Source organism: Pecten maximus, chromosome 16 (genome assembly GCF_902652985.1).
Source record: "Pecten maximus chromosome 16, xPecMax1.1, whole genome shotgun sequence".
Classification (NCBI taxonomy): domain Eukaryota; kingdom Metazoa; phylum Mollusca; class Bivalvia; order Pectinida; family Pectinidae; genus Pecten; species Pecten maximus.
The window spans coordinates 9,585,186-9,600,104 of record NC_047030.1 but is presented as its reverse complement, the minus strand read 5'-3'; the positions used below and the strand labels follow the sequence as shown (position 1 = coordinate 9,600,104).

General features: G+C 35.3%; 1 protein-coding gene across 1 annotated transcript in view; it reads left to right on the top strand.

Moving 5' to 3' along the window:
• Window positions 1-14,037, top strand: part of LOC117314609 — a 34,928-nt gene extending 20,891 nt beyond the window's left edge. Inside the window, exons 16-26 of the mRNA XM_033868676.1 lie at window positions 3,616-3,909; window positions 4,646-4,816; window positions 6,227-6,301; window positions 6,753-6,917; window positions 7,985-8,066; window positions 8,984-9,171; window positions 10,162-10,335; window positions 11,200-11,327; window positions 11,675-11,849; window positions 12,261-12,422; window positions 13,652-14,037. Coding sequence (XP_033724567.1) covers window positions 3,616-3,909; window positions 4,646-4,816; window positions 6,227-6,301; window positions 6,753-6,917; window positions 7,985-8,066; window positions 8,984-9,171; window positions 10,162-10,335; window positions 11,200-11,327; window positions 11,675-11,849; window positions 12,261-12,422; window positions 13,652-13,782 — 1,745 coding nt within the window. The 3' untranslated portion in view covers window positions 13,783-14,037. The remainder of the gene's footprint in view (window positions 1-3,615; window positions 3,910-4,645; window positions 4,817-6,226; window positions 6,302-6,752; window positions 6,918-7,984; window positions 8,067-8,983; window positions 9,172-10,161; window positions 10,336-11,199; window positions 11,328-11,674; window positions 11,850-12,260; window positions 12,423-13,651) is intronic.
• The last annotated feature ends 882 nt before the right edge of the window (window positions 14,038-14,919 follow it).

Genomic DNA, 14,919 nt, shown 5'->3' with positions numbered 1-14,919 from the left:
TACCGTACAGAGTATCGTGTATACCGTACTGAGTATCGTGTATACCGTACTGTGTATCGTGTATACCGTACCGAGTATCGTGTATACCGTACCGAGTATCGTGTACACCGTACCGAGTATAGTGAATACCGTACAGAGTATCGTGTATACCGTACTGAGTATCGTGTATACCGTACTGTGTATCGTGTATACCGTACCATGTATCGTGTATACCGTACTGTGTATCATGTATACCGTACTGAGTATCGTGTATACCGTACCGTTTATCGTGTATCGTGTATACCGTACCGAGTTCCGTGTATACCGTACCGAGTATCGTGTATACCGTACTGAGTATCGTGTATACCGTACTGTGTATCGTGTATACCGTACCGAGTGCCGTAAACCGTACTGTGTATCGTGTATACCGTACTGTGTATCGTGTATACCGTACTGTGTAGCATGTATACTGTACAGTGTATTGTGTATACCGTACCGATTTTCGTGTATATCGTACCGAGTATCGTGTATACCGTACCAAGTTTCGTGTATACCGTACCGGGTATCGTGTATACCGACCGAGTATCGTGTATACCGTACAGTGTATCATGTATACCGTACTGAGTATCGTGTATACCGTACCGAGTATCGTGTATACCGTACCGAGTATCGTGTATACCGTACCGTGTATCGTGTATACCGTACCGAGTATCGTGTATTCTGTACCGTGTATCGTGTATTCTGTACCGTGTATCGTGTATACCGTACTGAGTATCGTGTATACCGTACCGAGTATCGTGTATACCGTACCGTGTATCGTGTATTCTGTACCGTGTATCGTGTATACCGTACCGTGTATCGTGTATACCGTACTGAGTATCGTGTATACCGTACCAAGTTATCGTGTATACCGTACCGAGTGCCGTGTATACCGTACCGAGTATCGTGTATACCGTACAGTGTATCATGTATACCGTACCGGGTATCGTGTATACCGTACCGAGTATCGTGTGTACCGTACTGTGTATAGTGTATACCGTACCGAGTATCGTGTAAACCGTACTGTGTATCGTGTGTACCGTACTGTGTATCGTGTATACCGTACTGTGTAGCATGTATACTGTACAGTGTATTGTGTATACCGTACCGATTTTCGTGTATATCGTACCGAGTATCGTGTATACCGTACCAAGTTTCGTGTATACCGTACCGGGTATCGTGTATACCGAACCGAGTATCGTGTATACCGTACAGTGTATCATGTATACCGTACTGTGTATCGTGTATACCGTACTGTGTAGCATGTATAATGTACAGTGTATTGTGTATACCGTACCGATTTTCGTGGATATCGTACCGAGTATCGTGTATACCGTACCGATTATCGTGTATACCGTACAGTGCATCGTGTATACCGTATCGTGTATACCGTACAGTGCATCGTGTATACCGTACCGAGTATCGTGTATACCGTACCAAGTTTCGTGTATACCGTACCGAGTATCGTGTATACCGTACCGAGTATCGTGTATACCGTACCGAGTTATCGTGTATACCGTACCAAGTTTCGTGTATACCGTACTGTGCATCATGTATACCGTACCGAGTATCGTGTATACCGTACAGTGCATCGTGTATACCGTACCGAGTATCGTGTATACCGTACTGTGCATCGTGTATACCGTACCGAGTATCGTGTATACCGTACCAAGTTATCGTGTATACCGTACCGAGTATCGTATATACCGTACCGAGTTATCATGTATACCGTACCGAGTTATCGTATATACCGTACCGTGTATCGTGTATACCGTACCGAGTTATCATGTATACTGTACCGAGTATCGTGTATAACGTACTGTGTATCGTGTATACCGTACCGTGTATCGTGTATACCGTACCGAGTTTCGTGTTTACCGTACCGAGTATCGTGTATACCGTACTGTGTATCATGTATACTGTACCCTGTGTCGTGTATGTATCGTGTATACCGTACCGTGTATCGTGTATCGTGTATACCGTATCGCGTATCGTGTATACCGTATCGAGTATCGTGTATACCGTACCAATTTATCGTGTATAGTATGCGGTGTATCGTGTATACCATACCGTGTATCACCTGAAAATGTTAATACACACAATATCTACGTACGTACATAACCAAACGATAACATTATATATATTTAATGTGTGTTCGTTTTTTCTCCTTCCGGGTCAGATTATGTTAATAATCCTAAATAAAACTTCAAATGAAAGAGAAAAAGTTTTTAGCGCTTAAACCATAGGTATATGGTTTTACCGAGCTATTGTGAACGTTTTTTGAGAGATGAGAACGCAACGCGCTTTTTAATAATAATAACAACAACAAAAACAACAACAACCCCGGCATGTGTTTAGTGAAATTACTTAACTAAAGTGAAATGTATGGTACGGCTAAGCTATGCTCTGCACTAGGCCTAACAATAGTTCGATATTTAGTACTATATTTTCCAACTCAGCATCTTGAATTAATGTATTTATAAATATTAAATACATATTTCATACAGAGTACATGATACTTTGTTTCATCTGCAACTAATACAACTGGCATTATATTACAGGTTTCATCGTTACATCAAGAGCTAAACAGCTATTGATGTAAAGATGAAACCTGTAATATTAGCTGTAGATGAAACAAATTATAACGTACTACGTTAGTGATACCAGCTGTTGATTTTTATATGAAACCTGTATTAAAATGCCAGTTGTATTAGTTAAAGATGAAAAAAATCAACATGTACTATGTCAGAGATATCAGCTATTGATGTAACGATGAGATCAGTATTTTAATGCCAGTTTTATTAGTTGTAAATGAAACAAAAACAAATTAACCTGTACTATGTCTGTGACATCAGCTGTTGATCTTTAAATAAAATAAATGTATTACATGTATAATGCCAGTCAGTATCTGTGTTAGTTGTAGGTAAAATAGAAAAAAAAAGTTTAATACAAGTATTTAACAAGTGCAAAGGAACAGGTTAGTTAATATGTCATTCTTTTTCATAGCCACAAAAATATCTGAAATCAAAAACTTGATTTAATTACAATTTCTGTCATTATAATATAAATAAATTTGTTTCTTTACGAATGACATTAGGGTATTTCAATAATAATTTAAAAATCAATGCCTAACTTTACTATGGCCTGACCCTTTTCTTCACTAAGCATGCAAAATGATTCACATTAAAATTGTTTTTAACCTTAATCTTAAAATATTTGTTTATAAATGTTCGCCTAGCATTGGTCTTAGTCAATGCCATTTATTGGTCCTTTTGTGTCATTAAAATATGAAATTTGTTTTCAACAGAATTTTACATAAAGCCATACATTATAAAATCATTTATTTTTGTGATCGTTTTATTTTTGTCTTTTTTGTATGTACACTGTAATCTTGTAATCCAACACTTAATCTACAAATGTGTGAATCCAAACGAACAACCGATGAAATATCTTATTTTATAGTGTCAATTTAGTAACTATAAAATTTGAATAAGTTCAATGTTTATATGAAAGAGTAATAATTATGAGAAATAAAAGAATCCATACAACAAATGCAATATAAATCAATGTTCACTTTTTTTGTATCATTCTTTTCAGTATACCAAAGTGGAACGCAATCAGGAGATACGAGTTACACGATGTCCTGCCCGACAACATTTCAAATATACACACAATCAGCGTATTATGGACGCTACAGTTATTCTTCTAGTTGCCATGATACCAGTTCATTGAGTCGCGTACAGAGCAACTGTGACGATCGTGAAACATGCACATTCACGTTTGGCGAAGGTCTGTTTACCGGCTACAACAGTATAGATTGTCTTAACTGTTACCAGAGCAACCCATGTCTAGCCAGTCATATCGAAGGCTACGTGACATGGAAATGTGGACGTAAGTTAAATAATGTAGTATAAACATATTTCCTTGTTTAAGAAACGTATATACCCAAATATAAAATGTATGATGCATATAAACTATAGCATTTGTTCTTATATCACCGCATGTTTTATCAAAAGATTATCTTAGCTGGATAACAGTAATGCATTGTCTGATAATTGAAATCAATTACAAGACATCCCAGTGTTAAGATACAGTTTAGTACTCGGTATGTTAGCAGTGGGAAGACTGGTTCCTCCTTTGTCAGGATAATGTGACAGGGTGGGATATCTACGTCGGCTTTGATATTTTCAAATTCAATATTCATATTCACAGAATTATATTACTAATAACCCTACTTTAGATTAGTAACACTCTGTTTTGCAGCAGTGCCAACCCAGGTTTACCTTACAATATATTTATAAAACTGTAGTAGATCGAGATAAGGATATAATTATATAGAAAACCTTTTTTTTTTCAATTTTCCATTGGCAGTTACCAATCTAGACTGGCCCCCTGTCTCTAGAATATTAAAATTATAAATAAAATTGAGCTTTATGATTTTGATCCCTAGGATATGTCTGATTCTAGTTTCAAAGTAGGGGCAGATAATCTGGTATTAGAATTTAGCTTGGCAATTCTTAAAAAAAAAAAAAAAAAAACTTAGGGTCTGGTGGAAAGTCTATTAACAATCTAGCATCTCACATATCGCATGTAATTATTGACGGCTTTATTTTTGTCTGTGGTATAGGAGATGGCGGAGTCAGCACGTGGACCGCTTGGTCTCTATGTACCGCGACGTGTGATGGAGGAACACGAACAAGGAGTCGTACTTGTGATAACCCGGAACCTATTTCACCGGGAACAGGTTGTTCAGACACTTTAACTGACTCGAAGGACTGCTTCACTGTAGCCTGCCCATGTAAGAAAATCAAAATTGTAATCATCAAAATATTACGTTATTTTCGTATTCTAACTGGTACTTTTATACCAGTAGTTTATATTGTATACGCCGGCCCACCTTACTCACAGGCCAATCTCGTGTCCATTTCACTTCCGGTTGATGCCTTTTTATTTAGGTGGTTAATTACGTTATATTACTGTGATTATAATGATAAACTCTGTGTATTGATTTGTATTAATTGTGAGGGTAGCAGTGATTCAATTAATGAAATGTCAAAATTTTGAGTGATGATAGCATATAGTCAATACACTGTCGTTATATGTTCTGCATTTTCTTGCAATAAATACGCTAGACTTTCTTTGATCACCCTGACTTGTCCACAGCATTCGGTCTCATAATATTATTACTATATATCATTCATTGTTTTAAATCTTTATGACTTTTATATGGCAAGGTCACGTTATCGATTCATACAAATACATGAAAGTATACTACGTGTAGATGATATAAAATTAAATTATAACAATGATGCATTTTTTGTATTTTTGATATAATGCATCTATGCACGGCACAATTATTTTCTTAAAGATGTATTCTATTGAAAAATGAAAAGCATGTATAGTTAAAGTGTATTCACGTTGTCAAGTTAACTTAATGTAGGGTACAAAGTCAGTCACAATATATTTACATGATTAAACTACATGAATGCTTAATTGAAAAAACATGTCATTATTAAAACTGAATTATCGAAATAATCTAGCTGGTAAAATACGCATTGGTCCTGTACATCTATATGTAAGGATGACATAGTATTAAAAGTTCCAAACGTATTATCACTTAAAGTGAAGGCTATTTTCCAACATACTACAAATATATACCTATGTATATAAGTAACAATGTTTTTTGAAGAAATAACCATTAATGTTATGTGATAAATTAAATCATATAATTACTTCTCTCGCTTTATAATTTAATTTTGTATGAAACACGCATTTTCATTGGCTGAAATAATTTTGTTATACCTCCATAACAAAATTTTTGACGTTGCGAAATGTAACGTCATTTTTGATTGGCTGATGACGTTGCGTAATAATTTATCACAGAAAAGAGTTCGCCAAAGAAAGTGAAATATCTTGGTGTGTACAAGACGAAATTAAATTATAAGAATTAACATTAATTATTTTTTCTGTTATACAGTCATAACATAAAAAACTGGAGTGTACTCCCTTCATAAACCGCTTCGCGGTTTATTTAGAGTACACTCCAGTTTTTTCTGTTATGACTGTATAACAGAAAAAAATAATTGATGTTAATCCTTAATTCACTAATTCTTTCTGGGGAGTGTCGTTACAGAAATCGCATATTAATGTAAATTGGTATAAAATGCTCCTTACGGAGCTTTAATACGATGATTTTGCTGGGTTTTAGCGTGTGGTGAGCATGTCTCGGGATTCCTTCGGATGGAGCCTTGGAACATGACATCATACAATGACTCAGAATCAGGTGAGTTTGCATCATGACAAAACACCAAAAAGTTAGAACCATATTCCTAAAAGAAAAGATGAAGTTAAAATCAATCTCGTAAGATAAAGGAGAGTTTGATCATACGTCATTGGCACATGTGACAAGTTAGGAAGAATTTCTAAGTTGATATGTTCTCCAGCAAATGTGACTTTCATGATGATGTTCATACATGTAACATCCCAGATATAATGCTTCACTACTGTACCAGCATTTCCTTTTCGGTTAGTTTTATGTCTTGCATCAAGGAAAGTAATGATATCTTTATTTAATCAATGATCCTCGGTATTAAGGCATGTCTTCTGAAAGAAATAAATAAAACTCATAATAAATGAAAAATGAAGACTTACTTTAGTATTTATTACATGCAATTTATTTATAGATTATGTTTTCGAGGAAGAACATCATTTGTGATTTTTTGTTTTGATTTTAGGTGTCGCATACCTTTTGACAAACACACACTATGAAATTATTTGCTGTGAATCGATTGCGGCGATTGAATTCCATACCACCCACGAAGGGTCCATCACGTTCAGTATGTGGCGGCCATCTGGCGGGTCCTACTCAGTTGTGGCCTCAGTGGCCTACACTGTCACAGGTAGGTGACGGTGACGTAGGACATATTTTAGTTTATTATAGACACTAATCCTTAACACGCCATTTGATTATCAATGGAAACTGTTTGCGGAAAATAAATGACGAAAAAGTATACCTATTACAATTTTCTTATTTACCTGAACATTTACACGGAACATGCCAACAATTCCTACGGATGCCACTGACGTAACAAATAATAGTGTGATAAAAGTGAAGAATTGTATTGTATGACGAAGGATCATACTATTGTATAGTTGTATTGTTTATATATTGAGGTTAAACCTAGACAAGCGTCGGATGCGTTAGTCCTCCTTTATTTGTCCTTCCTCGCAGAATGATTAATCGATACAAATTGGGAACGCCTTCAAAGATAGAAGAACAACAATCGTTGACATCAGAAAGTACATGACAAAATTAAATGCTGGCGTCTGATCTAATCGTTGTCCGCTACCATACCCAAATGTCATTTGAACAATATGACTTACCTTTACGTACCTGGCAGTATAATGTCATAATAAAGTCATATGATTGCTTGTAAAAAGGAGTGTTTCCTTTAAGAGTTTATTCTGTTGTTAACAGATATGTATTTTTCACTAAGAGTCTGACTAGAAGAAAATATCGGAAGTACATTCATTTATCACGATACCTTGATTCCATCGCCGGCCGCATTGCCGGAAACACATTTTTTGTTTACAGATAGCTTGCACCAACTGATAACCCACAGCTGAAACGTTAAAACTTTAGTAAATGTAACAGCAACGTAGATAAACTTTGCCTTGTTTTCACGAAGGGAATATGTGTGAAAGCGGTGGCAAAAAATACAAAATGATTTAAATACTTACAAAAGAGCATTTCGTATGATTTATTCAATAAAATTTCTTAGTGCAATATTTACATGTCTTTAAATTTATTTTGCAATCATGTATTGACAAGAATTATTATAAACATCAAACTGATGCGTTATTTGATTTGATATTTTTATAATAAGCTTACTGCTACCAATTATCATTAAATATTATATCAAAACATTTAATGATGACAGATTTACATCAATGTTACTTATCACAGCCGAGGAAGTGAACACTACTGTCAACTATACATTTGGATTAGGAGATCGGATGATAGCACACATAGGAGATATGCTGGGCTGGTAAGTGATATATATATATATTAATCCCTAAATATTAACTCCTTTCTTACACCAGTGTCTCTTTAACGATAATAATTACCGCATAGATGTATAGCCCTGGTTGTAGATTAATGAGGGTTTATTAACGCGAACGTACCATATTTCCCGGAGGCTTGCCTGAGGAAAATATGACACCTGATGGTAAATAAACTGTCATATTATCTCTGTAACCAGGGCCATAAATGTTCTATTATGCCACAAAATAATAATAAATGATGATATTCAAAAATAGTCAAAACATGCATACAATATTGATGAAAAACCTCTGTAATCCCTGTTGCCCGGTCGATATGATTCCAAGACAAGTTAGTACGTTTACCAGTTCCCTAAGAAACTCTTTGAAACATGCAGTTGACCGGTACATTTGTTGATTTTTCGTTTTCTGGGCCTTCTTGCTACTCCGACTCATCGAAAACGATTGTGTTTCTGTTTGTCTGTCATTTGTAAACAACCGGAAGGAGACAACTCCGCGCAGAATATTAGAGTCACATTGGTTGCACGAACTCCAGTGATATATGAAGTTTTATGTCGCCCACAAGAAGGATAAACGATGTTTTATATCGCTTTCACGTGATGCATTTCAGCTAACCACGGCCACTGTAACAAACAAGAGTTATTTTTCGATTTAGTGCTGTATAACTTTAGTTCTGGTTACACATAACAACGTCATTTCTTTGTATTTAGGAGTATGCCATATGAAAGATATTTCCTGATTTATACTAAGATTCGAAGGCTAAAAATGTCATAGATGCCCATAATAAGTATAGTGTGGTGAATGCAGTCGACACAATTTATAACTTCTAAAAGACTTGCCTTTAGTTTCCTCATAGGGAGACCACCAGAATACGTTGGGTGTTTTGGTTTTTGTTTTTATCAAGGTATACCGCCGGAGATAACATGATACCATATATCCTTTGTACTGGAGAAGAGAACTGTCCCAACGCTACAAAAAAGGCTCCATTTGCGTCTGAGCCAATAGCAGCAAGTACATTTGCTTGGGGCTCTGACGGTACCGTCACAACCTTTCCAGACCGTGCCTACGCTATAAAGTTTTATACTAACCCAAGTAAGTATCCCTGTGATATCCCGTCAGGTGACGTATTTGTGAATGATAAGAGAAAATGTATTCTCATTTTCTAATACTAGAACAATAAAAGTAATTTTGTGCACATTTCTACTAAAGACGTATATGTGTAATGTGGCTTGGAAGAAACATATAAAGATATGTTGTATATTAAGTAGCAATACATGAGATTTTCAGGAATCGGCTTGTGATCATTAACACATTAGAATCTACTTATTACTTTCATTTTCATATATCAACAGAAACCATTCTTAATAATCACCAATTATATATGTTACGAAGAATGACTTATTGGTAAAAATGAAAATTAACGAAAGGGTTAAATACTTCATCAGATCCGTCTTTTGTACCAACATCAATTGTATTTCATCTTCAGCTTAATTTAATAAAGCAGTCGTCATGACCTCTGACTTTGAGGTTTGAATAGTCACCTTTATATAACATACATGTAGGACAACCTGTTTAAAATGGTTCGTTATTCGAATACTCTCATGTACCTGTCATTCCCATAGTTAACTATAGGTAGTTGGTATCTCGAAACGGAACATTCGTGATGTGTTTTAATAGACAAAAGACCTTGTGCCTTGATGAAATACCGTGACCCAACTTTCAAATTTTCAATTGGTAACATAACATTGTTTATTTTCAGTAAATGTCATGCATTAATCGATATCGTAATTCCCGTTGTAATCATGTTTCCCACTAATTCCCCTGTTACTCTGATCACGTCCTACATGTTAACTTTCTTTTATCGGTTTTCCCTGTAGATAATGAAGTCGGCATCATTTTCGCGCTATCACAAGAGGTAAATACGAAAATACCGCAGTCTTCCACAACCATATACACTCAACACACGTACGCATGCAAGGAGGGGTTCATTCTTAAATGACTACATATATATGTATTTAAAAATGCAAAGCCAAGCCAAACTTGCATAGAGTTCGTAATACACGTGTATGTTTCATTCTGTAGATACCGTGCCTTACGTAAATCAAACGGAAATGGATACGTTTGTGAAAGACCACGAGCCCCCAGGTACCTGGGCCATTGATTACTCCATATTCACAGACGAACTCGGAGACCCTCTCACTCACAGCATGAGCCATCCGGAGAACTACTTTGAACTGAATTCTACTTTTGACCCAGGTAATTTTCCTAGTGCTACACACCTACTGTAATATTGATACTTACAGCCCTAAAACGTACACTTATTGTCATTTCGTAAAACAATACAAAACGTGGTGAAAATGTGCCAGCTTCATCATAAACAAAATCATTATATTTGTACTTCGTATTGAGCACAAGAAACCCAGCAATTCTCTATGGCATCACGTATATACCTTTTTAATGCTGCATTGACCATCCTTACAGGTAAACTAACCCTCTCAGTGTAGAAGTACATATTCAATTGCATTACACCATGCAACTGATGAATACACACAAACACTTTATTATTTAGTTAAATTGGACTGTTTGTCACCCAACACGTGTTAAGAAACGTTTTAGATTAATTCAACATAGCAATTTGAAACCGTTGATATTGCATACACATTGGTAACTGTACTGCCGTTCAAGGTTTAACTATCAGATACAAGTCGTATGCAATGCAACTGTATAGTATTTCATTCATTAGAAGTGTCATAGAGATTGCGTAACTATGCTAATATTGCGTCTTTAATTTCTTTTATAGATGTCACAATATTGCTTATCTGTACTGACCTAGAATTTGTATTTTGTTGGAGAAGTTGTAGGCATTGTTAACATTGTATGAAGTAATATTGCACATGAAATATGTAAGCTTACAGATGGTGCACGTGTAATATATGAGATACAGATCGGATACATCATATATATATAATTACGTGACTATACTGATAGCACATATTTAATATACATGTGTTACATAAGTCGTATAACTATTAATGTTTTATACAGCATTGTATGAAATAAACTTTTTAAATTTTGAGCGTATTTATGAAACCACCTGTGGTTGATGACTATATATTACAGTTCGGCTCTTCCTACAAGTAAAACGGACACTTCCTAAGGAATATAACGTGTACAGCATTGTGATGACGTCAACAGACACCTGTGGTGAATCTGTGTCAACAACATACTCTATCACAACATATAACGCGGTAACTCACTACAACATACCAGTTAACGTTATGCCTGACTAGCTGTATAGAGCAATGATTGAATCAGAATCAGGTTGTGCAAGGGGAGCAAACTCTCTTTAGCAATAGTTCATATCATCGTTATTTAAGCATTACTATTTTAGTCGAGTTCTTTTGTTATTATTTATAATGTTTGATATGAAATCCTGAGAATTATTATCCAGATTGTACAATAATTCCACTCTTTACAAACATAACTAATTTATGTTTGTTAGTTAATATTTACGTCGTAACTTTTTCACCGCTTTAATTATCGCTATATAAATAGATTATGTCCGTTGCTGATTATGCTTTTACATTGCTAACAGCCACCGGTATACCTGAACCTGCCAACTAATATGGAGTTAAAGGAGGACATGGCCGGGGCACAGCTATTGTATCAGATTGACGTCATGGATCCATCTAACAACGATTCAATTTGTTGCACGTTAGCACAAGTCTCGCCAGCCTCTTCCAACTTTGAAATGAAATTTACCAACAATTGTAAGTTCACACATTGCGTATATTACGTTCCAAAACATGCGGAAGATTATTATTATAAATCAACATTTTACCTCACAAGCTCCTAAAAAGAAATCCCCACATTGAAACCATATGAAAACATTCCTTTGTTTGGCATGCCATATATTTTTACAACCATATCAAAAACGTCCTCAATAGCGGATGTTTAGAACTGAAAATAGCGGTCGCAATATACCCATTGTCTGTATTTGTATCATTTATGTACAGTGTATATCATCATTTGTATAAGTATCTAAATATTGATCTAAAGAAACAGAATATTTTTCACGATTTTACTATCAATGTTTGGTAAAAACAGTTATATTTCTTTCAACATTCAATATATAAAAATGCATACCTTCAACTCTGTCGATCTATCAACTTTTCTTCCAGCTTACAACATATTTACGACGGCTAGTTTAGTGTTTAACTACAAAGAGATCAGCGACTTTTACAAACTTCGGGTCTGCTGTTCTGATGAAACGGGCACCTCGATGAGTTTCATTGATATTGACATCATAGATGTCATTATTGAGGAAACCTACATCCCACCTGGTATGTACTATATATATATCTTGACCTGGACAACGTATGCCGGCATTGCTCTCAACGGCACAATTGATATATTACAGTATCAATTTTCAGATTTTCAAATAACAGCATATTAACCGACATAAAAAGAGTCCATTTAATCATATTTGTCCGTTTGGCACTATTTTAAATAATGACCTCTGTAAATATTAACATATTTTATTAGTCTTAACACATACTAATATTAAACAATCGCGTTAAAGGGACTAAATGGTTAGATTTAGTTATTTTTCCTAATGCATTTGATTTCCGGAAAGCGTTGTGATACTTGAAAGTACACTGTTTACAAAACTACGGCACTTCTTGTGAAATATTTGCTAAGTTTATCTACTTCAAAATATCGCTGAATAATACATGTAATTGAAGTTGTATCTGTCGCCATCGCCTTGTTTTTTGTTTTGTTTTGGGGTTTTTTTTCGGAGAGAGCCGAGTAGGTCACATGATTTCAGTAACCTCGCTTTCATCCAACGAACATGGAATCCGAGATAGTGTAAACATTTGTCCCATGCAAAGGCATTGTTTGCACTCGCCCAAAGATAATGTTATGAAATTTCATTTGTTCTTGATTTTATGAAAAATGTTGTGGACATTTTATAATTTATAATTAAAATAAAGTGCATAACTTTATATACAATGTATAGTTTTAATTATCATACCTTTGTTTGGTATGTTATTAAATGAAAATATAACCATTTAGTCTCTTTAAAGGAGAATATGTTTAGGGCAATCACTGTATAGGAAAGATCATTAACTAACCAACGAACTGGAAATAAGTCTTATCAAATCAGCGAACAAGAAATGGCTTGAACTAAAGAGTGCATGGGAATTGAAAAATACCATTGTGAGAAAATAATACGTCTAAATCAATCAGAAAACATGATACTGTATTCAACCAATCAATGTGCAGGAAATTGGAATTAGCATGCACAAATTCTAACCAATCGGATCAAGGAGATAGTCTTAACCAATCGGAGTACAGAAAAGGCGTATATACATGCATATCCATAGTGTTATATCACGGGTATCTTCATATACATGTAAGGCTTTGTGAACGGAGAGCATTCGTTCAATAACTTTATCATTGCACCAAAACACAGGGTATCAGCTCAAGTTACATACAGTATCTTAACATGCATATCCTATAAAATGAGATGTCGAGTATTTGCCATTAAGATATTTCTATTCTTTTTCAGCTTGGTTTTTCAATGCTGTTGTCTTCAGTATAATACCTATGAGCATCACACTCTTCGTCGCATGTGGGATCCTATTTGCTACTATGTTCTTCAATCCAGAGCTACGCTATGTAATTATTTATGACGATTAAGTCGAATTCATATTTCAACGCGTCGCAACCACAAGATGATGTGGTCATTCCAGTACACTTTTATTACCAGCACTTTGACAACGACTAGTGTTACATCACTACTCGTCAGACGGATTATTTACATCACTGTTAGAACTGTGTTATATCACTACTCGTCAGACGGATTATTTACATCACTGTTAGAACTGTGTTACATCACTACTCGTCAGACAAATAATTCACATCACTGTTAGAACTGTGTTACATCACTACTCGTCAGACTTAATTTATTACATCACTGTAGAAACTCTGTGGTTACTATCACTACTCGTCAGACGATTATTACATCACTGTTAGAACCTGTGTTTATATCACTACTCGTCAGACGGATTATTTACATCACTGTTAGAACCTGTGTTATATCACTACTCGCTCAGACGCCCGGATAATTACATCACTGTTAGAACTGTGTTACATCACTACTCGTCAGACGGATTATTTACATCACTGTTAGAACTGTGTTATATCACTACTCGTCAGACGGATTATTTACATCACTGTTAGAACTGTGTTATATCACTATGTAGACGGATTATTACATCACTGTTAGAATGTGTTATATCACTAATCGTCAGACGGATTATTACATCACATGTTAGAAACTGTGTTATATCACTACTAGTCAGACGGATTATTTACATCACTGTTAGAACTGTGTTATATCACTACTCGTCAGACGGATTATTTACATCACTGTTAGAGATGTATTACATCAATGTTAGAGATGTATTACATCACTGTTAGAACTGTGTTACATCACTACTCGCCAGACGGATTATTTACATCACTGTTAGAACTATGTTATATCACTACTAGTCATACGGATTATTTACATCACTGTTAGAACTGTGTTATATCACTACTCGTCAGACGGATTATTTACATCACTGTTAGAACTGTGTTACATCAATGTTAGAGATGTATTACATCACTGTTAGAACTGTGTTACATCACTACTCGTCAGACGGATTATTTACATCACTGTTAGAACTGTGTTACATCACTACTCGTCAGACGGATTATTTACATCACTGTTAGACCTGTGTTATATCACTACTCGTCAGACGGATTATTTACATCACTGTTAGAACTGTGTTA